Source organism: Natator depressus, chromosome 25 (genome assembly GCF_965152275.1).
Source record: "Natator depressus isolate rNatDep1 chromosome 25, rNatDep2.hap1, whole genome shotgun sequence".
Lineage (NCBI taxonomy): Eukaryota > Metazoa > Chordata > Testudines > Cheloniidae > Natator > Natator depressus.
Window position 1 is genome coordinate 7,248,408 of NC_134258.1, and position 26,423 is coordinate 7,274,830.

Below are 26,423 nucleotides of genomic sequence, written 5' to 3' on the forward strand. Positions count from 1 at the left end.
GGCTGGTGCGGGGGGGAGGGGGCGATGGGAGACAGGGGCCCCGCGGGGCTGGTGCGGGGGGGAAGGGGGCGATGGGAGCCAGGGGCCCCGCGCGGCTGGTGCGGGGGGGAAGGGGGCGATGGGAGCCAGGGGCCCCGCGGGGCTGGTGCGGGGGGGAGGGGGCGATGGGAGACAGGGGCCCCGCGGGGCTGGTGCGGGGGGGAGGGGGCGATGGGAGACAGGGGCCCCGCGGGGCTGGTGCGGGGGGGAGGGGGCGATGGGAGACAGGGGCCCCGCGGGGCTGGTGCGGGGGGGAGGGGGCGATGGGAGACAGGGGCCCCGCGGGGCTGGTGCGGGGGGGAGGGGGCGATGGGAGACAGGGGCCCCGCGGGGCTGGTGCGGGGGGGAGGGGGCGATGGGAGACAGGGGCCCCGCGGGGCTGGTGCGGGGGGGAGGGGGCGATGGGAGACAGGGGCCCCGCGGGGCTGGTGCGGGGGGGAGGGGGCGATGGGAGACAGGGGCCCCGCGGGGCTGGTGCGGGGGGGAAGGGGGCGATGGGAGACAGGGGCCCCGCGCGGCTGGTGCGGGGGGGAAGGGGGCGATGGGAGCCAGGGGCCCCGCGCGGCTGGTGCGGGGGGGGGGGCGATGGGAGCCAGGGGCCCCGCGCGGCTGGTGCCGGGGGGGGGGGGGCGGTGGGAGACAGGGGCCCCGCGGGGCTGGTGCGGGGGGGAGGGGGCGATGGGAGACAGGGGCCCCGCGGGGCTGGTGCGGGGGGGAGGGGGCGATGGGAGACAGGGGCCCCGCGGGGCTGGTGCGGGGGGGAAGGGGGCGATGGGAGCCAGGGGCCCCGCGCGGCTGGTGCGGGGGGGGGGGCGATGGGAGACAGGGGCCCCGCGCGGCTGGTGCGGGGGGGGGGGCGATGGGAGACAGGGGCCCCGCGCGGCTGGTGCGGGGGGGGGGGCGATGGGAGACAGGGGCCCCGCGCGGCTGGTGCGGGGGGGGGGCGATGGGAGACAGGGGCCCCGCGGGGCTGGGCTGGGAGCCAGGGCCCGGCAGGTCGCCCAGGAGCCGTGGCCCGCGGGGCGGGGCAGCATTGTGCACTGGGGGCAGCGCCCCGGGGGCTGGCGTGGGGCACTTCTGGGAGTCCGGCGCCCAGCCGCTGGGCGGGACCCCTTTCTGTGGGTGGCCCCCAGGGCCGTGGGTGAACAACGCGGGCCGGGCCGGACCGGGCCGGGCCAGGCCCCCCCGGGGCCCGCGGAAACAGGGGGGGCCGGGGCTCGGCTCAGCCCCCGCCCCGACAGCGGGCCCAGCCCCCTCAGCTCCACGCTGCCGCCTGACCCCGGCAATGCGCCGGCTGGCCACGCCCCCACCCGCCTCCCATTGGCCGCGGCGCCGGCCAGTCAGCTGGCGGCAGCGGGGGGCTCGCGGTTCCCGACGGATGCCCCGCCTCCTGGATGTGGGCTGAGCTCCCATTGGCGGCGGAGGCTGCCCGTCTGGGCGCGTCTAGTTCCGGTTCCGTGGGGCGGGCTGAGGGGGGGAGGGAGAGGCAGGGACTGTGCCTGTGAGTGACACACAATGAGGCGAGGGGCCGCGGCGGGGCCGTGAGGGGCCGGGACCGAGCGGGGGGAAGCAGCGGGCCCAGCCATGGACAATCAGGTGAGGAGGAGGAGGAAGTCCGGCCTCCCACACACGGGGAGAGGCCAGGGGTGATAGGCCCCTCGCCCCCTCAGCGGCATGGGGGAGGGGTAGCAGCGGGACTGTTGCTCCCCCTCCCCTCCGAGTCATAATTTGGGGGAGGGGCAGCAGCGGGGCTGTTGCTCCCCCCCCCGTCCCCTCAGAGTCGTATGGGGGGGGGAGGGGCAGCAGCGGGGCTGTTGCTCCCGCCCCCCCATCCCCTCAGAGTCGTATGGGGGAGGGGCAGCAGCGGGGCTGTTGCTCCCCCCCCCGTCCCCTCAGAGTCGTATGGGGGGGGGAGGGGCAGCAGCGGGGCTGTTGCTCCCCCCCGTCCCCTCAGAGTCGTATGGGGGGGGGAGGGGCAGCAGCGGGGCTGTTGCTCCCGCCCCCCCATCCCCTCAGAGTCGTATGGGGGGGGGAGGGGCAGCAGCGGGGCTGTTGCTCCCGCCCCCCCATCCCCTCAGAGTCGTATGGGGGGGGAGGGGCAGCAGCGGGGCTCTTACCCCTCTTATCCAGCTCTTAATTTGTTCTAGGGCTTGCCAGGGCTCAGCCCTGGCACTTCTCAGCTTGGCAGTTCAGAGCCCCAGCACCTCTGGGCTTGCCGCATCAGTTATGAATGTAAAAAAAAAAAAATACTTAAGGCCTGGCACCTCTTTCAGTACAAATTAAGCCCTGCTTGCCCCCTCAGAGGCATAAAGAGAAGGGCGGCAGCAGAGCTGTTGCCCCCCTACCTGCTCAGAGCCATAATGGGAGGGGGGGTATTGCCTGCTCCAGAGGAGTAATGGGAGGAGCGGTAGTAGGGCTGTTGCCACCCTCCTTCCCTTACCCAGTGGTGTAATGGGGGGGCAGGAACAACACAGTGCTCTTGATCCCCCCCCCCCCCGTGGCATAATGGGAGTGAGGGACAGTAGCCCTCCCATCCCCTCAGAGTTATAATGGGGGCGCAGCAGTGGGGCTGTTGCCATCCTGCCTCCACAGAAGGATAAGGAGGCAGGAACACGGTGGGGCTGTTTCCCCCGTTCAAAGGCATAAGGGGGCAGAAAAGGCCAGTGGGGTTATTGTCTCCTCCTGTCCCCTCAGAGGCGTAATGGTTGGGGCAGGGGCAACAGCGGGGCTATTGTGTTCCCCTGCTCTCTCAGGCATAATTGGGAAGAGGGGAAGCAGTGGGGCTGTTGCCCCTCAGCCCCCTCAGAGACATGAGGGGGAGAGGGGCGATGATACAGCTGGCCTGTAGCCAGCTCACAACCTACCCAGACATGGGAAGGGGGTATGATGGGTAGCAACAGGCCTGTTGCTCCCTCACTCAGACATGAGGGAAGAAGGACAGTATCAGTAGCAGGGCTCTGTATACTGCCCCCTCCCACAATGAGTGAGCAGAGCAACTGCATCTGCAGGGGCATTGTCTTCTCTAGGCATTAGTTTGGGGGAGGATTAGTGTCAGCATTAAGGTTCTTGCCCTGCAACTATCCTTCACTCAGCTCTGCTTGAGGGGAAGTCATGTCAGCAGTAGTGCTATTGCCCCTTGTCAGACGTGGGGGAAGAGGTAGTGTTATCAACAGGGCTATTGCTGGCCCTGGTCATGGGGGGAGACCCTGCATTCTCAGAACAGAGTTTATTTCAGATCATCTTTCTTATTTCAGATCATCATTTTTTCCGTCTTTTTCCGTGTGTCCATGTATGTATTTTGACATATCATATCCGCACAAGTTCAGGCTTATGAAGTCATACGGGAGGCTCAGTTAGTGCTTGATTGATAATCCAAAAGGAAGAGAGAATAGGTAGAGTTGGTGACTTGAAAACAATTGATACATCAAAAGAAAATTAGAGGGGAGGGTTGAAGACTTTAGTAAATTATTGTAGAGTATGTTCATCCCCACCATCACCAGTTGAACAGGGTTTTTGTTTCCTCAGGGCATGAGAGAAATCTCTTATTCCATAATTTCAAATGGGGCAAATTCAAATATTTTAGGTTCTATTTGGATTTCCTTTCACCTATTAACTGGACCTGAAGAGAATGTTGCGAATAGTTCCCACTCGAAGCAGTTCTTTTCTATATTTAATTTTCCCCTCATCCATGTAGTTGTAGCTGAGAACTGTATGGGACTTAGTCACTGAAACTGAGGAACCTCCATAGGGTAATAGCCATTTATACTTCTCTGAAGAGTAGAGTGTGTTGGATGCAGTAGCAAAATTTAAGGTGTAGTTGAAGCTACAGAATAAAATGAATCTGTTGAAAAGAATTCCTGTTTGAATATTATGGGAAATATCCCAGATAAACTTGCTTTCAAGAGGTTTCCCCCCATGGATGTCAGAATTTAGGTAGACTATCTACACAATGGTGCATCACAATGTACTAGGTTCCTGTGTGTTGATTAAAACTCAGTTTGCCTTTTTCCTTGGACCTTCAGGATTTTTAAGCCTAAAGAAAGGGAAGCATTTGTTAGGAAACAGAAATATTTGACAACAGAGCACCATTATCTGTAATATTGAGGTGCAGCCCATGGAAATGACAGGTTCCAACGTGCAGAAGAAGAAAATGACCTAGCAAGATATATTTAAGAGGAAGGTGACTCAAGAGAGAGACTTCTGTAGAATGGATTAAGCAGTTAATTAGAAGAGCTGGTACCTGGGTTTTATGGTTGATGCATGAACTGCTGATCTCTGAAAGTATTTGATGGTGCAGGTGATAGCTTGGAAGAAAAATTTTAAAATCTTTTTGCCTTAGAGAAACAATTTTGAAGGTGGGTTTTGTGATTGAGGTACTAGACTGGGACTCAGGAGATCAGAGTTAAATTCCTGGCTCCACTATAGATTTCCTGTGTGATCTTCAGCAAGTAGCTTAGGCCAAGATTTCAGAAAGCAGTCTGATTTTTGGCTGCTCTAATTAAGACTCCTTAAAGGGTCTAGATCGGGGTGATGAAACTTACTGACCATACGAGCCGCATACGACAGTCTTCAGAAGTTCGAGAGCCGGGGCACACCTGTCAAAGCTCGGGGCTTCAGCTCCATGGGAGGCATCTGTCAGGGCTTCAGCCCAGCTCCTGCTGAAGCCCTGGCAGGTGCACCCTGCAGGGGTGAAGCCCCAAGACTCCCCTCCCTTCTGGGCAGAAGCCCTAGCCCCACCACTCCACTGCAAGGCAGAGGTCTTAAGGCACCCCTCCTCCCCCCCAGCCTGGTAGGTGGAGAATGCGGGGGAGCATGGGGGGCTCTGCGAGCCGCACTTTAACGATAAAAGAGCTGCATGTGGCTCATGAGCCACAGTTTGGCCACCACTGGTCTAGATTATCAGAAATTGCTAAATAAACACCTTCTGAAAACCAAGCCCCTTCCTAGTGTGTCAAGTTTGGACACTAAAAATCACTATTATACTCTCAGATCACCATTTCACATATGGAGAAAAAACTTTTTTCAACTATTATCTGTCTAGACCAGTGTTTCCCAAACTTGGGACGCCGATTGTTCAGGGAAAGCCCCTGGCGGGCCGGGCCGGTTTATTTACCTGCTGTGTCCACAGGTTCGGCCGATCGTGGCTCCCACTGGCCGTGGTTTGCCACTGCAGGCCAATGCGGGCTGCAGGAAGCGGCATGGGCCGAGGGACATGCCGGCCGCTGCTTCCCGCAGCCCCCATTGGCTTGGAGCAGCAAATGGCAGCCAGTGGGAGCTGCAATCGGCTGTGGCAGGTAAACAAACCGGCCCGGCCCACCAGGCGCTTTCCCTGAGCAAGCAGCCTCCCAAGTTTGGGAAACACTGGTCTAGACTAAGCATTTCAGGGAAGGGACTCTTACTAAGTATAAAGAAAAGGAGTACTTGTGGTACCTTAGGGATTAACAAATTTATCTGAGCATAAGCTTTCATGAGCTACAGCTCAAGTGCTCGTTTCTTTTTACGGATACAGACTAACACGGCTGCTACTCTGAAACCTGTTACTATGTATAGGTCCTATGCCTAACACAGTGGGTACCTTGATCTCATTTGGGGCCCCTGCATGCAGCTGTAATACAAATAATAATGTTCCCCTTAAAAATGCCCATCTGAGACCTGACTAGGTTACACATGCAATTTATAAGTGAAATCAAATCCCTTATTCCTCATAAATCTTAGTTGAGTGGGAATCTGAACCAAGCACTGCCAACCTTCATGTGGGTTTGAACTTCTACTTGGTTAATCTGATCATTTTATTAAATTTAGTGTAAGATGGTCTTGGCAACTACTTCAGTTTGTATAGGGCACATACTTCAAACTAGAGTAGTACATACATGGCACATATTCTCAGGTGGGTCTCTGGCTCTTCAAATCTCTCCTGAAACCTTTTGGTGTGCTTTAGTTTTTTTGAAATTAATACTTGCCTTCCCTCTCCTACATCCACCTACCTCCTTCCACTGTCTCCGAGATGTAAATTGTCTACAGTAATGTATGCATCTTAATTTAATTTCAGCTGTTTCTTATACTCTGTGTAGTGGGCTTTTTGTTCCTTGTATGGGGCACAATACCCATTTTTTTCTAGTGTTATCTGTTTAATATTATTTAGACTAGACTTCAGAAACTTTAATCGGGGCTAGGTCCCTATAGTGCTGGGTGTTTTACAAATACATACGAAAACACAGTTCCTGCCCTTAAAGAGTCTTGTGATCCTTTCTTTGAAAGAGGTTACATAAATTATTTGGTAAACACACAGAACATCATAGTTACATTTTTTTTGTAAATTACACAATTCTTCTACTAGCAAACACACAATAGTGTATTGTCTGTATAAGTCCATGTAAGCATAGGCCATGTAAATCAACTAATGTATGAAACTTATAATGCAACTAAATTCTAGTTCCTATGAAAATGCATGATACTTGTGTCCTGGAAGTTTACTAACTCAAGTGCTGTGAAAAAGCAGTACTGTAAGATTTTTTTTTTTTGTGGGCTTTCATAATGGTCTAACCCAGTGAGCAAATGCCTAATACTCTTTTTAAGATTATTTTACTATCTGCAAATGCTGTAAACTATTTGGATCTGAGAATCCAGTTGTTCTGCTTTGTCTTCCTGAATGATAAAGACGGTGGAGTCAGAACTTAGCTTACAGCTTAGTTGATGTATCTGTCTTCTGTAGCTGTATTGACTCTGCAGAGTAAGGTGTGACTCAGGCACACACAATAGATTTATGATGTTAAAAACCATTTTCACAATCACTTTTCTGACTGACCACAGTTTAGTTTTAAAGAATTGCCATGATCTTCTGTGGCAACTTAGTTTCATTGTGATAAACACTTGATTTGATTCTTGTTCTTCTGATACTTAGTATCTTCTGTCTGTAAATCTCAAAGCTCTGTAAAACAATGTCATCTGGCCTGTATTGACTAGTGTCCCACATCTCTCTCCCTTTCCAGTGCACAGTGCAAGTGAAGCTGGAGCTGGGGCACCGAGCCCAACTCCGGAAAAAGCCCACCACCGAAGGGTTTACTCATGACTGGATGGTATTTGTCCGTGGCCCAGAACAATGCGACATCCAGCACTTTGTGGAGAAGGTGGTCTTTCGGCTACATGAGAGCTTCCCTAAACCCAAACGTGGTGAGCGTGCATGTTAACTAGCATTCAGTCTCCTTTCTCTGGGGGATAGTCATGCAGTCTGGGTCTGGCATTGCACTGTTGTTTCTGTGAAACATTTTCTTAAGGAGGAACAAAACACACATTGCATACACTTGAGTCTTGAGGTTTGCCACTTTTGTTTGAGGAAGATTAGAGAGAATGTGACCTTTCCTCTAATGAAAGGGTCAAAGGTGAAATGCTTCCTCCCTCTTTTTTTTTTGTTACTGAAGTATTATTATTTTGCGTGTTTTCAGAGCACTTAATGCCAAGAGAATGGGGACAAATGACTATCATGTTACATGGGGGGAAGTGCCACTGGTGGCTATGCAGCTGTCTTAAGGGTATATACTTGTCATGGTTATTTGTGAGACTCTCATGCTGTGAAAAGCAACTTGAAAGGAAACTTGAAAAGCAACTTGGTAGTTCTGTCTTAAACCTGTGCAGGTAATACATATAATGATTATGTCTGCCACAAGGTGGTGGCAATAAAATTGATGTATGATAGGAAATTGGACTGCTGAACTAGAAACAAATTTATAGAAAGACTTGAATAAAAGTTGCAGTTTATGCTGGTTGACAAGGATCCCAGCACAGCAATTACCTTATAACAAACATCTTTATGACTCTTCATCTTTGCTAACCAGATTACTGTGTCACCCAGCACTAAAAATGATAGTTTGTTTCCCCCTTCTTGATTCACACTTACCTTAAGGTTCACCATGATGCCAACCTGTTTTTCACCAAAGAGGGGTTGGAATAGAGGGATTTTGCAGTCCATCAGTGCTATTCCTAGATTGGCCTGAAGGGTTGTTGCAAATGACTCTTTCCCTAACCTGAAGCAAGAGATTGCTGACATGGGCTGGGCTTCACTGCACTGCTAAGAAGTTATTTTAACAACTAAAATATTGTAGAAACAGTTTTTAATAAAATAAAAAAGGCGGCCTGCAAATCTAAAAAGTCTAAAAATCTGAAATCGTTTCATGGTAGGATTTTAATGTAAAAACAGAGTTAAAATCAAGTCAATTGACCCTTATTTCAAACCGGCTTTTTTGTTGTTGGGAATGCAGGGAATTGTTGAGTTACATCTCTTGGCACCCTTACTATGGAGTAAGAGTGTGGAAGTGGGGAAATTAACTTCTGTGGTGTTAGATTTGAGGAAATTGCCATTTCCTAATCAAGCTATTAATTTAAAATTCTTTGAGTGTTGGTCCCTGTATGTATTCCATATGTGGGTGCACGTGTGGCATGCACCTGAGTTTGGAAGTGTTCGTTAGCAGTGTCCTTTGACCCGAACGTGCGTAATGTATCCCCTCCTGCTTGCAGCTGAAGGTATACTAGGTTGTGCAGGTTGATGTCTCTCCAGTTCCCTCTTACTGCTGCATTGCCTGAGTCGGAACCTTTGTTCCTTTGTGCTCTTAGTTTATGCAAAAAAAGTTACTTCTGTCCATTTGTTGTAGATTGTAGTTTTAGAGTAGATAATTTAGTTTGTGACGTTTTTTCCCTGTTCGGGGAATGTCGTGTCATATTCTCCCCCCCCTCCCCCGACGATGCCCTGGATTCTGGGTTTTAAAAACTCTCTCTCTTGCCCTCGCCCATTCTCTGTGATTGATAAGCAGCAGCGATGCCTTTGTTGCCTTGGCGAGGCTCGCATTGTGGCTTGCTGCTCCATTTTTAAGTCCTTCCTGCCCCAAACCTGGGAAGCTCGGAAGCTCAGGAGCTCCGCCTCCATAAGTTCCTAATGGAGTAAGCTATGCGACCACGTGCACTCTCTGATCCAGGACCATCAGACCCCCTGTACAGTGGCTGTCAGCCAGAGGTGAGTGATCTTACGAGCACCTCACAAGCCCCAGGTCTGGTGATACTGAAGACAAACAAACTCTAACATGAGACTCTCTCATGGGCACAAAGAGCTGCAGACTGCTCCCAAGTGCAGCTTTTCCTACCTGAGCTGGGCCAGGTTGGATGAGATGTCACGCATGAATCCTGCTGGACCAGCACACAGGCTTCCCTGGATGGAGGGTAAAGCTCAGTGCAAACAGGATTCAGTGATGGCCCTGGTACCCATGTGTCTGGAGTGCTCACTGACATGTGCAACACCTATCCTGCCATTGTCTTCATGGCTCCTGGAGAAGCTGGCCCTGCAGATGCCACCAGGGCCCTTTGGTATCTCCATGGACACACCAAGGACTCCTGGCCGCTTGGAGCCCCTCTTGTCAGCAGCAGAGCTGATGCTCCCATACCCGCCATTTCCTCTCCTCTCTGGACCCTCGCTTGCCAGAGATGTCCCCACTCCAGAAGATGAACCTCTTCTGCTGTTGCCGGACAGACCCCTGCCATGCTGCGGCCCTCCTGTGTCACCGATTCCCCCACTGCCAGAACTATCCTTGGAGTCGGAAGAGTTTTCGGAGCCAGAACCCTCGTTCTCCCCGATGTCGTGCTGCAGTTCAGACTTGTATCCCTACCAGTGTATGATCCAGCAGCAAGGGTCTGGTACCATAACCTACTGCATCCGCGGGACCCTTCCCCTTGGCTGTACTGGGCACCCTCACACCCCTAGCGCCAGCAGCATGCACCCTCCCAGGCATCCTATCATGCCTCCCCTGCTCTTCCACCAGCACCGTTGAGTTCTGAGGAAGAGGCAGACATTGAACTGGAACTGTCTGCTCTGCCGGTCCCAACGGCTGCTTGCTCTTCCCCGGATGAAGTGTTTATTTCCCTCTCGCTTTCTCTGCCAGACAACAACTGGTAATATCAGGGTAGCAGCAGACCTGGGGATTCCCTTGGAGGAGATTCAGGACAAACAACATCAACTTCTGGACATTCTCCAACCTCGGGCCCTCTAGTTTGGCACTACCTATTGATGAGACCATCTTTCAACCAGTGTGGGCAGTGTGGCAGGCCCTTGCCTCCTGTGCCCCCACACCGAAACAGGCAGGGAGGAGGTATTTTGTACCTGCTAAGGGATTTTCTTTTTTCCCATCCACCCCCCAGCTCTCGTCGTCCACACAGCAGCAGAGCACGCATGCCAGCACCCACAGAAGTCGACCCTTCCAGACCAGGCAGCAAAACACATGAAAAGTATATTCTTCAGCAGCACTGCAGTTCCGGATTGCAAACTGTCAGGCTGTGGTGGCCACGTACGATTTTAATAACTATGTGAGGCTAGTAGAGTTCCGGGACAAGCTGCAATCACACTAACAGCAGCCGTTTCAGTCACTGGTAGACAGGGTGCCTAGTGACCACAGTGGGCCTATAGGCAGCTGTGGATGCAGCTGATAAGTCTTCTCGCTCTCTCACAACTGGGGTCGTCATGCAATGACATTTGTGGGTCCAGTCATCCGGCTTGCCCAGGGAGGTCCAAAATACAATCGAGGACCTCCCCTTTGATGAAGACAGATTGTTACATGACAGAATGGATGAATCCCTTTATTCGTTGAAGGACTCCAGGGCCACGTTACGGTCCCTTGGTGTGTATGTGTGTTCTGGTGCCATGATGCAGACAACAGAGGCAGCAGTTCTGTCTGTGCCCCCACACTTCCTACTCAGCCTACTACCAGCGTCCTCAGGAGGCCCCACATAGGTGGCACCACTCTCAACAACCTCGATTCCCTGCCTCTTCCACAACTGCCTCTGCCACAACTGCCTCCTCGACCTTCTCCCACCAGCAGTCAAAAGCTCAGTTTTGACATGCCGATCGACACCTAAGAACCTCCCCTGACGCCACCCATGGTGCTCCATGTCGTCTTTGGGGGTCGTCTTGCTCTATTTGCATGCAATTGGGGCAAGATCAACATGGACATTTAGGTACTGGAGATTATCCACTATGGATACACCATAGAATTTCTCTCATCTCCCCTCCGCCCCCCAGCATCATCTCACTTCCCTCCTCCAGGGAGCCATAGAGCATGCCCCACCTCACTACATGGGATGAGGTTCCTACTCACCATACTTCCTCATCCCAAAGAAGGGCAGAAGGTACCGTCCCATTCTCGATCTTCGGGTGCTGTACACCTTTATCAGAAAGTCCAGACTGTTCACCCAGCCCACTGCAAATTTCTCCGTTTTTGGGTAGGACACAACCACTACAATTCCGGGTCTTTTCGGCATAGTGACGGCTCCGCGAGTCTTCACGAAGGTCTTCACTGTGGCAGCAGCACAAATGCATCACCTTGGCTATTTGGTATACCCCTACCAAGACTGACACGACAGTCCGACGTTGTCTCTCTCTCCGTGAACATATGGCAGCCTGCACCTATGTGACACCACACATGTCTGCACATGCATTGCCTCCAGATATGGCTCCTCTCTATGAACCATATTGTTCCCCAGATTGTGCTGACCTCTCTCACTTGGTGGACCGATCCTTCCGAGGTCATGGTCGGTACCCCCTTCATCCCACCCACCCCACAGGCCACCATCACAACAGACGCTCCTCTCGTGGGTTGGGGAGCCCATCTAAACCATCACACAGCCCAGGGAGTGTGAATGCTATGGGAAGCCAGGATGCATGTAAACATACTAGAACTGTGGGCAGTCTATTTTGCATGCCAGGCATTTCTTCCTTTCATCCAGTCCCACCACGTTCAGTTGTTCTCCAACAACAGTGCAGCAGTTGTGTCCATCAACAAGTAGGGCAGCGCCAAGGCTCCCTCCCTCTGTTCCAACTCCATCCACCTTTGGAACTGGTGCATCAAGCACCATATGAGGCTCCAAGCCATGTACATCCCAGGCATCCAGAATTCACGAGCCGATGTGCTCAGCAGGACTCTCTACCTCAACCACGAGTGGGAGTTGCGTGACGCCACACTCTGGTACCTCTTCGACAAACGGAGCACCCTTCGGTGGGACCTCTTTGCCACTTACGAGAACCAAAAGCTCCCCCTTTATTGTTCTAGGGGAGTAATAGGAGAGGACTCACAGGGTGACACTATCCTCCTCCCCTGGACAGGTGACCTCTGCTATGCCTCCTCCCACAAGTGATACGCAAGAACCCTGGGACTGGGTCACTGTGGTATTCGTAGCCCTGTTCTGGCCCTGTCAGTTCTGATGCATGGACCTCCTCAGACTCTCCACCCACACACCGCTCTGCTTCTGAGCCCTCCTGGATCTCCTCACACAAGACTGGGGCCGGATCTGGCCCCCCAATCTGGGCCCTCTTCACCTCATGGCCTGGTGATTGGATGAGGCTCGAGGGTAGATAGGGCATGCTGTAGCCCAGTGCGACACGTTTTTAACCAGAGCAGAGGGCATCCACCATGGCCTGCTACCGGGCTGAATGGAGATGCTTCACATCATGGGCTCACCACAGTCCCCACCACTGAATGCAATATCTATACCTATCATCCTCGACTACCTTCTCAATCTCAAAACGTCGGCAGTGCTCAGTGCCTTTCCTCCTCCCATGGATGGCACCGCTCTGTTTACACCCCCAACCACCATCTGTTTCACGAAGGGTTTACTTAATTTAATACCTTCCTGCCAGTAGTCAAACCCACACCCCCATGGGACCTTAACCTTGTTCTCTCTACTCTACGTTGAGTGCTGGCAACGTGCTCCCTCTCTCACCTCTCTCTTGGTAGCCATTACCTCAATTAGATCGGTCAGTGAACTGGTGGCTAGGATGGCAGACCCCTCTTACACTGTATTCCACAAGGACAAAGTGTCCTTAGGATTACACCCTAAATTTCTCCAGGAAAGTTTTTGGAAAGGGTAGGGGACAATTTCCTGGTGCAAGTGCTGGAGGAACCAACTAGGGGCAGAGCTCTTCTTCTTGACCTGCTGCTCACAAACCGGGAAGAATTAGTAGGGGAAGCTAAAGTGGATGGGAACCTGGGAGGCAGGGACCATGAGATGGTTGAGTTCAGGATCCTGACACAGGGAAGAAAGGAGAGCAGCAGAATACGGACCCTGGACTTCAGAAAAACAGACTGTGACTCCCTCAGGGAACTGATGGGCAGGATCCCCTGGGAGAATAACATGAGGGGGAAAGGAGTCCAGGAGAGCTGGCTGTATTTTAAAGAATCCTTATTGAGGTTACAGGGACAAACCACCCCGATGTGTAGAAAGAATAGCAAATATGGCAGGCCACCAGCTTGGCTTATCAGTGAAATCCTTGCTGATCTTAAACACAAAAAAGGAGCTTACAAGAAGTGGAAGATTGGACAAATGACCAGGGAAGAGTATAAAAATATTGCTCGGGGATGCAGGAGTGAAATCAGGAAGGCCAAATCACACCTGGAGTTGCAGCTAGCAAGAGATGTTAAGAGTAACAAGAAGGGTTTCTTCAGGTATGTTAGCAACAAGAAGAAAGTCAAGGAACGTGTGGGCCCCTTACTGAATGAGGGAGGCAACCTAGTGAGAGAGGATGTGGAAAAAGCTAATGTACTCAATGCTTTTTTTGCCTCTGTCTTCACGAACAAGGTCAGCTCCCAGACTACTGCACTGGGCAGCACAGCATGGGGAGGAGGTGACTAGCCCTCTGTGGAGAAAGAAATGGTTCGGGACTATTTAGAAAAGCTGGACGAGCACGTGGGGCCGGATGCGCTGTATCCGAGAGTGCTAAAGGAGTTGGCGGATGTGACTGCAGAGCCATTGGCCATTATCTTTGAAAACTCATGGCAATCGGGGGAAGTCCCGGACGACTGGAAAAAGGCTAATGTAGTGCCCATCTTTAAAAAAGGGAAGGAGGAGGATCCGGGAAACTACAGGTCAGTCAGCCTCACCTCAGTCCCTGGAAAAATCATGGAGCAGGTCCTCAAGGAATCACTTCTGGAGCACTTAGAGGAGAGGAAAGTGATCAGGAACAGTCAGCATGGATTCAGCAAGGGCAAGTCATGCCTGACTAATCTAATTGCCTTCTATGACGAGATAACTGGTTCTGTGGATGAGGGGAAAGCAGTGGACGTGTTGTTCCTTGACTTTAGCAAAGCTTTTGACACAGTCTCCCACAGTATTCTTGCCAGCAAGTTAAAGAAGTATGGGCTGGATGAATGGACTGTAAGGTGGATAAAAAGTTGGCTAGATTGTCGGGCTCAACGGGTAGTGATCAATGGCTCCATGTCTAGTTGGCAGCCAGTATCAAATGGAGTGCCCCAAGGGTTGGTCCTCGGGCCGGTTTTGTTCAATATCTTCATAAATGATCTGGAGGATGGTGTGGATTGCAGCAAGTTTGCAGATGACACTAAACTGGGAGGAGAGGTAGATACGCTGGAGGGTAGGGATAGGCTACAGAGGGCCCTAGACAAATGAGAGGATTGGGCCAAAAGAAATCTGATGAGGTTCAACAAGGACAAGTGCAGAGTCCTGCACTTAGGACGGAAGAATCCCATGCACTGCTACAGACTAGGGACCGAATGGCTCGGCAGCAGTTCTGCAGAAAAGGACCTAGGTGTTACAGTGGATGACAAGTTGGATATGAGTCAACAGTGTGCCGTTGTTGCCAAGAAGGCCAGTGGCATTTTGGGATGTATATGTAGGGGCATTGCCAGCAGATCGAGGGACGTGATCATTCCCCTCTATTCAACATTGGTGAGGCCTCATCTGGAGTACTGTGTCCAGTTTTGGGCCCTACACTACAAGAAGGATGTGGAAAAATTGGAAAACGTCCAGCGGAGGGCAACAAAAATGATTAGGGGACTGGAACACATGACTTATGAGGAGAGGCTGAGGGAACTGGGATTGTTTAGTCTGTGGAAGAGAAGAATGAGGGGGATTTGATAGCTGCTTTCAACTACCTGAAAGGGGGTTCCAAAGAGGATGGATCTAGACTGTTCTCAGTGGTAGCAGATGACAGAACAAGGAGTAATGGTCTCAAGTTGCAGTGGGGGAGGTTTAGGTTGGATATTAGGAAAAACTTTTTCACTAGGAGGGTGGTGAAACACTGGAATGCGTTACCTAGGGAGGTGGTAGAATCTCCTTCCTTAGATGTTTTTAAGGTCAGGCTTGACAAAGCCCTGGCTGGGATAATTTAGTTGGAGATAGGTCCTGCTTTGAGCAGGGCGTTGGACAAGATGACCTCCTGAGGTCCCTTCCAACCCTGATATTCTTTGATTCTCCCAAAAGTAGTGTCAGAGTTCCACCTACATCGGTGCATCCTCCAACCTGTTTTCTTCCCCAAACCACACGCCTCCTACGCAGACAGGGTCCTGCATTCCCTTGATATCTGCTGTGCACTGGCATTCTGCCTCCACAGAACTCGCTCCTTTTGCACATTGCCAAAACTATTTCTGGCCATTGTGACCGATCCAAGGGCCAAGGGCTCTCCTCCCAGTGAATCTCCAAAGGGGTCTCGGTGCATCCACACGTGCTGCACACAATCCAGTGTACCCACTGCCTGATGGAGTCACAGCACACTCTACACGAGCACAAGTGCTCCTAGATACAGCAAAGATCATGTGGAAAACTCCTGCCACCATTTTGGCAACTTGTAAATGGGCAATAACATACTATCTCCCTGCGCTCGAGACTCTCAGAATTTTTGTTTACCCATCCCCACCTAATTCCCTGGTGCTGAATGCCATAAATGAGCAGGGTAGACAACATTACTCTAGGTCTACTCTTTATGACAAGGACCAGAAAAGGTCCTTTTTGAATGGAAGGCCTGCTCATCTGCAACCCTCCAATTTTGAATTGCAAACTATCAGGCGATCATGGCCAGGTATGACTACATGAATTGCAACAAGTTTGCATCCTTTATTGAGCATCTTCCAGAAGAGCATAGAGAGTGCTTCCAGGCTGTCTTAAGGAGGGTCTTTTATTAGGCAGAACCTCTCTCCAAGCATCTTTGGATGCTGGAGACACTGCTGCTAGATGCATCTCCACAGCAGTTGTCATGTGCAGGGCATTGTGGCTCCAGTTGCCAGGATTTCTGAGAGAGGTTCAGAATATAGTTGAGGCCCTCCTGTTTGATGGTCAGAAACAGATTTAATTGGGGATTGGTCCTGCTTTGAGCAGGGGGTTGGACTAGATGACCTCCTGAGGTCCCTTCCAACCCTGATATTCTATGATTCTTTTCAGGAGCTACGAATGCATCCCTGCACACCTGAAGGACTCCAGGGCTACATTGAGGTCTTTCAGTATATACAGTCCTGGTAAATGTCCTCTTATTTGTAGATCTCAAACTGCCCAGAGATTGCACCCAGTACAGTTCTCTGATTTTTACAGAACCACCGAACACACTAGGAAAAGAGATTCCCACCCTCCTTCAGCTCCTACCTAGTTATCATTGAAAGAACAATTTTCACAGGTTGATTGAGAGCTCAACTCTTCCCTCACCTCTAGTTTGCAAGCCGCAACCTTTTGCCTACCTCCCCACTTCCGGAGGCTGCCTTTCCTATTTCCAACAGGCCTGGCAGCATAGTACAACAGATAAGTTGGTCATAGTGGTTATAACCTCGAGCTACACCATCTGCTTCATGTTTCTCTTCAGGGACCCCTTTCATGAGACTATTTTGAGTCAAGAAGTATGCTCCCTCCTTTGTTTAGAAGCCAATGAACCGGTCCCATCCCCTCACAGGTGGAAAGGGTTTTAATCAAAGCATTTTCTTGTGTCAAAGAAGGATGGAGGCTGATGTAGATCTAAGACAACTGAACAAATTTGTAACATCTCAAAAGTTCCAGATGATGACTCTGGCGGCTCTAATCCCTTCTCTAGAGGCAGGAGATTGGTTTTGGCCCTCAGTCTACAGGACCCCTATTTCTTTATAGTGATACATCCCACCACACAGGAAATACCTGCATTTCACCAGGGGCCAGGATCATTTTCAATACTGAGTACTTCCCTTCAGCCTCTTTTCAGCCCCAAGGCTGTTCTTGAAGGCTTTAGCGGTAGTGGCTGCTTACCTTCATAAAGAAGTAATTTTAGTCTTCCTGTATCTCAATGCATGGCTCCTCAATGGCTAATGTTATGAAGCAGTACTAACTTCCACTCAGATGGCTCTCTCCCTCTTCTAGGAGTTGGATCTCCAGTTAAATGTAAAAAAATCCAACTTAGCCCCTGTACAGAGAATACAATTGATAGGGTGCATATTCGGATTCATTGATAGCCAGGCCTTCCTTCCCACAGACAGATTCATAACTTTGTCGAATCTGGTTGGGACAATTCAAGGAATCCCCCATACTACATTAAGGAACTGTTTGCAACTCCTGGGTCATATGGCAGCTTGCTCCTTTGTGATGGAGCATGCAAGATTATGCCTCTGCTGTTTTCAGGGCTGGTTTAGGGGGACCTATTCCTCAACCAGAGACAGCTTGGACAAACAGGTTACTGTTCTCCTCTAGATGAAGAACTCCCTGGGTTGGTGGAAAGATCAATACAATGTATGCACAGGCGTCCATCTGTCCACCCAGCTCCAACAATAACAGTGACAACAGATGCATCACTGTTATTGTGTGGGAAGCATGCTTCAACACACTCACAACTCAGGGCAGATGGTCACCTCAGGAAACTGGTATTCATATCAACTTATTAAAACTCAGGACAGTTAGGAATGCCTGCCTTCAGTTCTTATCCCTCGTCAAGGGCAAATCAATCAGAATCAGGATGGAAGAACAAGGTCCATCTCTCTGTGTGCCAAAGTTATGAAGTTATGGAAATGGTGTATTAGCCCATCAGATTGCTGTTTACCTTCCTGGAGTTCAGAATGTCACAGCCGATATGCTCAGCAGGTGCTTCTTCCAGGACTATGAATGGGAGCTGGACTCTCACATCCTTCATGGGATATTCCAGAGGTGGGGACTTCCTGTTGCTGGATGTGGAGAATAGGTGCACCTGTGGAAGTGCCCATTATTCTGCTTGAGGGGAGGTCTAGATTGCCTTTCTTTTGGGAGACCCTTTCTCCTTCCTTGGACAAATGGGGAGTGTTCTACACATTTCCCTCCAATACCACTAATTCTAAGAGTGATGAACAAGATCAGGCAGGAAAAGGCCAGGGTTATCCTTGTGATACTGGCCAGACTGAGGCAAACTTGGTATCCTTACTTCCTTCACCTGTGTGTCCAACCAGTGCTCAAGCTTCCGACCTTCCCTCATTCCTCTCCCAGGGTGCAGGTCGTGTGCTTCACCCCAGCTTAGGGGTCTTCTGTCTCCAAGTATGGCTCGTACATGGTTCCCGGGATTAGAGTACTCCTGTCAAACAGATGGACAAGTATTACTAAATGGTAGAAAGAAAAGGAGTACTTGTGGCACCTTAGAGACTAACAAATTTATTTGAGCATAAGTTTTCGTGAGCGACAGCTCACTTCATCGGATGCATTCAGTGGAAAATACAGTGGGGAGATTTATATATAGAGAGAGAACATGAAACAATGGGTGTTACCATACACACTGTAATGAGAGTGATCACTTAAGGTGAGCTATTACCAGCAGGAGAGCGGGGGCGGGAGGGGGAGAGGGGAAACCTTTTGTAGTGTTAATCAAGGTGGGCCATTTCCAGCAGTTGACAAGAAAGTCTGAGGAACGGGGGCGGCTGGGGAGGAAGGGGATAAACATGGGGAAATAGTTTTACTTTGTGTAATGACCCATCCACTCCCAGTCTTTATTCAAGCCTAAGTTAATTGTATCCAGTTTGCAAATTAATTCCAATTCAGCAGTCTCTCGTTGGAGTCTGTTTTTGAAGTTTTTTTATTGAAGAATTGCAACTTTTAGGTCTGTAATCGAGTGACCAAAGAGATTGAAGTGTTCTCCGATTGGTTTTTGAATGTTATAATTCTTGACGTCTGATTTGTGTCCATTTATTCTTTTACGTAGAGACTGTCCAGTTTGACCAATGTACATGGCAGAGGGGCATTGCTGGCACGTGATGGCATATATCACATTGGTAGATGCGAGGTGAATGAGCCTCTGATAGTGTGGCTGATGTGATTAGGCCCTATGATGATGTCCCCTGAATAGATATGTGGACACAGTTGGCAACGGGCTTTGTTACAAGGATAGGTTCCTGGGTTAGTGGCTCTGTTGTGTGGTGTGTGGTTGCTGGTGAGTATTTGCTTCAGGTTGGGGGGCTGTCTGTAAGCAAGGACTGGCCTGTCTCCCAAGATCTGAGAGAGTGATGGGTCGTCCTTCAGGATAGGTTGTAGATCCTTGATGATGCGTTGGAGAGGTTTTAGTTGGGGGCTGAAGGTGATGGCTAGTGGCGTTCTGTTATTTTCTTTGTTGGGCCTGTCCAGTAGTAGGTGACTTCTGGGTACTCTTCTGGCTCTGTCAATCTGTTTCTTCACTTCAGCAGGTGGGTATTGTAGTTGTAAGAATGCTTGATAGAGATCTTGTAGGTGTTTGTCTCTGTCTGAGGGGTTGGAGCAAATGCGGTTGTGTCGCAGAGCTTGGCTGTAGACAATGGATCGTGTGGTGTGGTTTGGGTGAAAGCTGGAGGCATGTAGGTAGGAATAGCAGTCAGTAGGTTTCTGGTATAGGGTGGTGTTTATGTGACCATCGCTTATTAGCACCGTAGTGTTCAGGAAGTGGATCTCTTGTGTGGACTGGTCCAGGCTGAGGTTGATGGTGGGATGGAAATTGTTGAAATCATGGTGCAATTCCTCAAGGGCTTCTTTTCCATGAGTCCAGATGATGAAGATGTCATCAATGTAGCGCAAGTAGAGTAGGGGCGTTGGGGGATGAGAGCTGAGGAAGCGTTGTTCTAAGTCAGCCATAAAAATGTTGGCATACTGTGGGGCCATGCGGGTACCCATAGCAGTGCCGCTGCTTTGAAGGTATACATTGTCCCCAAATGTGAAATAGTTATGGGTGAGGACAAAGTCACAAAGTTCAGCCACCAGGTTTGCCGTGACATTATCGGGGATACTGTTACTGACGGCCGCATTAGCTCCAACCCCTCAGATGGAGAGCCCCCCTCCCAGCCCCCCCCCCCCCCCCGCTGGTAATAGCTCACCTTAAGTGATCACTCTCATTACAGTAAAAAGAAAAAAGAAAAGGAGTACTTGTGGCACCTTAGAGACTAACCAGTTTATTTGAGCATGAGCTTTCGTGAGCTACAGCTCACTTCATCGGATGCGATGAAGTGAGCTGTAGCTCACGAAAGCTCATGCTCAAATAAACTGGTTAGTCTCTAAGGTGCCACAAGTACTCCTTTTCTTTTTTCTTTTTACGAATACAGACTAACACGGCTGTTACTCTGAAACCTCTCATTACAGTGTGTATGGTAACACCCATTGTTTCATGTTCTCTATGTATATAAATCTCCCCGCTGTATTTTCCACTGAATGCATCCGATGAAGTGAGCTGTAGCTCACGAAAGCTTATGCTCAAATAAATTTGTTAGCCTCTAAGGTGCCACAAGTACTCCTTTTCTTTTTGCGAATACAGACTAACACGGCTGCTACTCTGAAACCTGTCATAAATGGTAGAAGGCAGTCAGCTTGAATTACTTACCTTCAGAAATGGAAGAGGTTCAACCACTGGTGTCCACCATGTGCCAGAATCTTCTCTGCTCTCAGTTGTCCGCTGGACTTATTTAATAAACCCAGGTTTCAGAGTAGCAGCCATGTTAGTCTGTATTTGTAAAAAGAAAAGGAGTACTCGTGGCACCTTAGAGACAACCAATTTATTGGAGCATAAGCTTTCGTGAGCTACAGCTCACTTCATCGGATGCATGAATCCATGAATCAATGAATGCATGCATCGGATGTAGCTCAAGAAAGCTTATGCTCAAATAAATTGGTTAGTCTCTAAGGTGCCACAAGTACTTCTTTTCTTTTTAATAAACCCAATTTTTTTAAACTGTATTAAGGTTCAGCTCACCACGATATCAGGATTTTATTCCCGACTAGGAGGGTTTTCTATTTTTACTTCCCCTATGTCATTGAGATTTATTAAGGGTCTGGAAAACCTTTACCCCCAGGTTAAGAATCCTACTCCGACACAGATATGGAGGCCGCATAAGGTTTGATCTGCTCCTTACTTCACTTATCTATGAAGATGGCCTTTCTAGTATCTATCACGTCAGCCCACAAGGTTGGAGAAATTGGAGCCTTGATGGCAGCAGACCCTTCTTTTATGATATTTTTTTCAAGAACAAGATGCCCCTATGACTGCACCCAAAGTTCTTACATAAGGTGCTGTCAGATTTCTATTTTAACCACTCTATTTATCCACCAGTATTTTTTTTCTAAACCACATCAATCTCAGTGGGAGACTTCCGTTCCCATAGATGTATGACAGGCATTTGTCTTTTATCTGGATAGGACCAAGCAGTTTTGGAAATCACCTAGACTCTTGTCTCTATCGCAGAAAGATCAGAGATCCATGATGTCTTCACAGAGATTGTCAAGCTGGATCTCTGGGTGTATTACTGCTTTCTGTGATGCAGCTGGTGTGTTGCATCCTCAAAGAACTATGGCACACTTTATCAAATCACAGGCATTTTCCATGGTGTTACTCAAAAACATTCCTGTGTCTGAGATATGCAGAGCTCCTACTTGGGCTTCAGTGCTTACCTTTTCTAAATATTGTGCCTTAGTCCATGCTGCCAGATCTAGTGAGTCTGTTCTGCTGTACTGTCTTCAGTCTTTTGTACTTAATTCTGAAGCTAGCTTCTCCCTGTGAGGATAGTACTCGGGAGTCAACAGAAGAGGAGAAGCCCTAGGGACACTACTTGAAGAAGAAAAGGTTACTCACTTTGTGCAGTAACTGTGGTTCTTTGAGATGTGTGTCCTTGTGGGTGGTCCACTACCTGCCCTCCTTCCCCTGTGCTTCGGACTGTTCTTCTTGGACGCTCAGCTACAGACGGACGTGACTGTGGTTTCCCCGGGCAGCCCTATATACCTTTGCAGCACAGCATGAGGTTGCGTAGGGTGCGTGCGCAGACCGAACAGACACTACTAATAAAAAATCTCTGAGGGCTCAAGAGACCCACTTGCACCTGGAGTGGAGCACCCTTAGAGCGCACATCTCGAAGAACCACAGTTACTGCACAAGGTGAGTAACCTTTCATTTTTGAGGGTAGCGGGCAAGCAGTTTTCCTACCCCTAATTAAGCATAGGATCTTATTCTGTGTTTATAAAGGTCAGAGGTTTGCCGTGCATTGTCAGAGGCTCATTTCTCTTCCTTGTAATTGCTCTGATCTTGGATATTGTTACATTTATGTCTGAAGCTAATGTTTGTTTTGCTTTTTTCTTCTTAGTGTGCAAGGAGCCTCCTTACAAAGTGGAGGAGTCCGGCTACGCTGGTTTCATTATGCCCATTGAAGTACACTTCAAAAATAAGGTAGAGTCCTATTCGCCTAATTGTTTTGATTGCTTTGAACTGCACCAGACAGTTAAACTGCTTGGCAAAAATGTGCTAAATTATGTGACCATTTTGTGTGGTTTTTATTGCTCTGATAAACAGAAATTGACTCTGATTTTTGGAAGTTATAGCAAGCTTTCTGCCAGACTTTGAAAGGAAACATTCCTGTCTGGTAGAGAGAATGTTGTAAAGAAAGGTAATATAAGGATAGTGTAGCAAGTTATGGACTTGTCTAAACACAAGTTTGTATAGTACAGATCCCCAAGTGGGGGTGAAGTTATATTGATATAAAGATGTGTATACCAGAGTAATTTATTTGTCTTGCTGTACAGGAGTAAACTATAAGCTCCTTTTATATTGGTATAATGTCTTCCACACTAAGGATTGTACTGCTATTAAAAAAAATTTTCAAAAAATCACACCCTTAACCTAAATAGTTATACCAGTATTAATATGGTATGTAGACACAAACATAAGACTTGTGTGTCTTGGACATGTAATTCACAATAGATACTATAGGTCTGAGTTTGTTCACCCCAAAAGAAAATGCAAAAGACTTTAAATCTTAAGATTCAGCGATAACAATGTGAAAGTTAAAATGTAGCATTCGCTGCATACGGTGAAGATAAAGTTTAGTCCTGCCTCAAAAGTCCTATGCCACATGACTTAAAGAAGGTTACGGAGACTAGGGATTTGTCAAACCAACTTTGCACTCGCTGGTTGTATATTCAGTTTCAAATTAACTCTTTGTTATGATCGTTGTGTTGAGCGTTCCCTTCTTTTGGTTACTACACAAAAAATTGGATGTGAACCAGTTGTTTGTTATGTATAATATAGCTGACATAAACCCAGAAAAGCTAGGAAATGAAACCATTAAGCCACCTAACAGTACATAACCTCTAATTCCTCACCCATGGGTAGATACTTTACCATTACCACAAAAAGAAAAGGAGTACTTGTGGCACCTTAGAGACTAACCAATTTATTTGAGCATGAGCTTTCGTGAGCTACAGCTCACTTCATCGGATGCATACTGTGGAAACTGCAGAAGACATTATATATATATATATACATGGTCTCTGTGTATATAATGTCTTCTGCAGTTTCCACAGTATGCATCCGATGAAATGAGCTGTAGCTCACGAAAGCTCATGCTCAAATAAATTGGTTAGTCTCTAAGGTGCCACAAGTACTTCTTTTCTTTTTGCAAATACAGACTAACACAGCTGTTACTCTGAAACCTACCATTACCACCATTACTGTATACCACACACCAATACCGTAACTCTACCTATCTGCCTTCCAGCACCTCCTTTACTGAACACATTAGGCTGTCTCCATCCTTGCCTTCTGCACCTCTCTTCACCACACTACCTCCTCCCAACACTATTAGATGTGAAAGTTTGGTGTGTTTGTCTGCTTTCCCTTTGTAGCTTGTGGAGTTCTGACCTTTATTACTGAAGCAGTAATGAGCTGGTGAGCAAGTCCAATAAATTTCTCATGTTTTGCCACAGAGGGAGCACCTCCGACATAGCATTGGACGCTTTTTTTGCCCAAGATTGTCACTGTTCTGAGGCTGGGACATGGGGGAGCCCAAGGCATGTAAAGGGAAGTGGGGATTGCAGTGCGTGGGGCATGAGGGTGGGTGATAGAAGCAGTTTTGCCCAGACCCACAAAAATAATGAGATTTTAAATAGGCAAAGTTTGTGACTTTTCCTTCGGATTTTTTGAAAGCTTTTAGGTGAAAGCCACACCTCCCCCTCCCTTCACTCACTCCAGGTTCAGAATTCACCTTTAAATAACCAAACAAAAAATGTGATCCTCTCCCCTTAGGAGAGTCCCCTCCCAGCTGCCAAATCCTGGTGTGGGTGAACAGTCATTCACATGCTCTTCGCTTCTCTCTCCTATCACTGTCTTTTCCTCTCTTCCATTTTCCTCCCATTGTTTTGCCCCACTTGCATTCTCCCTCCATTCTACCTTATAATCACCTGTCTTTCACATGCCCTCAGTCTCCAATCTCCCCACATTCTCTCTCCTGCACCCACACTCGATTGTCCTTTCTGCCCTCCATATTCTCTTGCTTTCCCTGTCTTCCTCCCCTATTCACATGCTTGTCAGAGTCCCCTCTTTGCCACCTAATGGCATATAGGGCTGCCACCTTCCTTGAATATAGCTTGGTTTCACCCTTTTGGGGAACAATGGGAGGTGGTGGCCATTATTGCAAAAGACTGCTTAAATCTCTTCCTTCACAGATATTAGGGACATGGTGTCCATCTTAACTGATAAAAGCAGGGGTGCTCTCTTTCACACTGAGAACAATGGGAGACGGTAGCCATTTTGAGGGTCTTTGCAGAGACGGAAATGCGAAGAGGGGAGGAGGAGAAGACGGGAAAATCCCAAAGATCGGGAAGTGGAGGAGAAACAGAAAAGAAGATGAGGAAGGAAAAGAGAAGGCAGGATTACTAGAGTCCCGCAAATCTGCGGATATCTGCTTTATGTCTGTGGACCATGTTTGCAGATCAGATGCAGATACAAATTTTGTATCAACGTAGGGCTCTAAGGATTACTGTTGGCTTATAGGGGAGCATGCTTTCTCACTGAATGATTGAAAGTGACATTAGTTATTTGTTTGTTCAGTAGCTTAAATGTTTATTACTTAAAGGCTGTATCCTCCCCATGATCTCTGCAAACCTACTGATGTCAGCGACAGGTCTGCTATATATTGTGGGCACATATAGTCCTGAATTTATATCACAGTTCATGGGTCATAATTAAATATGGAATTTGGCCCTGACTTCCAAATGAGTTTAATGCCCCTGCTTTAGCTCAGTTAGAAGTTTTGGATTTGATACAGGAATCACTTAGTGAAATGCTCTGTAGCCTGTATCTATGCAGGAGGTCAGACTAGATCACACTGGTCCTTTCCGGTCTTAAAATCTCTGAATTTTGACAGTTTTGGCAGATGGTTGAAATGTGTCCGCTTGGTGACTGAGGTGTTTGTCAGTTTCAACCCTCATATTGTGTTCCTGTAAGTGAATTGAGATTTACAAAGGGTTTTAGGCCCTGTAACAATACCACTTCATAATAGCCTTTTGAAAGGTTGAAGTGTGGGAGGGTGGAAACAAACTGGAGAGGCAATGGACTCCTAATCCACGAGGGTAGATCTTTTTCATGGTTTGCTTAAATTAATTTTTAATTCCAAGGTTTTAGTCTTTCCTTTAACTCTTCCACTTTCCCATTTGGTTAGTTTCTGAATTGTTGCTAAAAAGGGAAGTAGTGGTTGTTGGAGCCAATGTACTCTTTACCTTTTGTGTAATGAAGCATGCTGCCAACTAGTACTATTGGAGAATCTTACTTTGAGAGTATCTTCAATGAGCTTCATCAGGGACTTCTGGGCAGCGTGGTATAAAGCTGCCTGTCAACTCTGTCCTCTGCATTTTCTCACTGCCCAGTTGGAGTTGGGAGAGTCAGCAGCCCCAGCACCACCATAGCTGGAGCACGTTTACTTCTGGTGCCTCTCTGAGAAGGCAGAGATGGCAGAGTACTGAAGGTGTTGTTGGGAGCTGTTCTTAACCTCCATCCCATGTGGCCCTGCCTTGACACTGTGTGTTCACCTTCACTATACTGTAATTTGGTTCATCGTGGGTGGGTGAATGCTTAAACTCTTTTCCATTTGACTTGGAAAAAGATCCTAATGATCTGAAGGCAAATGATTTGAGTCCTCCACAATGTCAGAGTAGCCCCTGTGGGAAATAAGACTTTCATACCATAAAGGTGGGGGGGATCCTTTCATTTGCTAATCTAGTGCTGGTGGCCAGCTAGAGCTCCTGCCTCTGGAATCAAGCCTGAAAATAAAATGGAAGTTTCTCAGCAGATTATGTGAAAAGCAGTTTTGTGAAAGTGAAATTGACTAATAGTAACTGCCAATTCATTTGGGACTGTTTGACTGAAAATGTTA

The 26,423-nt window shown here is 48.8% G+C and overlaps 2 protein-coding genes across 5 annotated transcripts in view; one reads left to right on the forward strand and one right to left on the reverse strand.

Annotated features, from left to right (window-relative positions):
- Positions 1-1,522: 1,522 nt before the first annotated feature.
- Positions 1,523-26,423, forward strand: part of MLLT1 (MLLT1 super elongation complex subunit) — a 61,152-nt gene continuing 36,251 nt past the window's right edge. For both annotated transcript variants that reach the window (XM_074939739.1, XM_074939738.1), the window contains exons 1-3: positions 1,523-1,635; positions 7,029-7,209; positions 22,362-22,444. In XM_074939739.1, coding sequence (XP_074795840.1) covers positions 1,624-1,635; positions 7,029-7,209; positions 22,362-22,444 — 276 coding nt within the window. In that variant the 5' untranslated portion in view covers positions 1,523-1,623. The remainder of the gene's footprint in view (positions 1,636-7,028; positions 7,210-22,361; positions 22,445-26,423) is intronic.
- ACSBG2 (acyl-CoA synthetase bubblegum family member 2) overlaps positions 18,013-26,423 on the reverse strand; it is an 88,440-nt gene continuing 80,029 nt past the window's right edge. For 2 of the 3 annotated variants that reach the window (XM_074939736.1, XM_074939734.1), the window contains exon 16: positions 18,014-18,352. The gene's annotated coding sequence lies outside the window, so the exon portion shown is untranslated. Of the gene's footprint in view, positions 18,353-26,423 lie in introns of all 3 variants that reach the window. The other variant, XM_074939737.1, reaches the window with a different exon arrangement.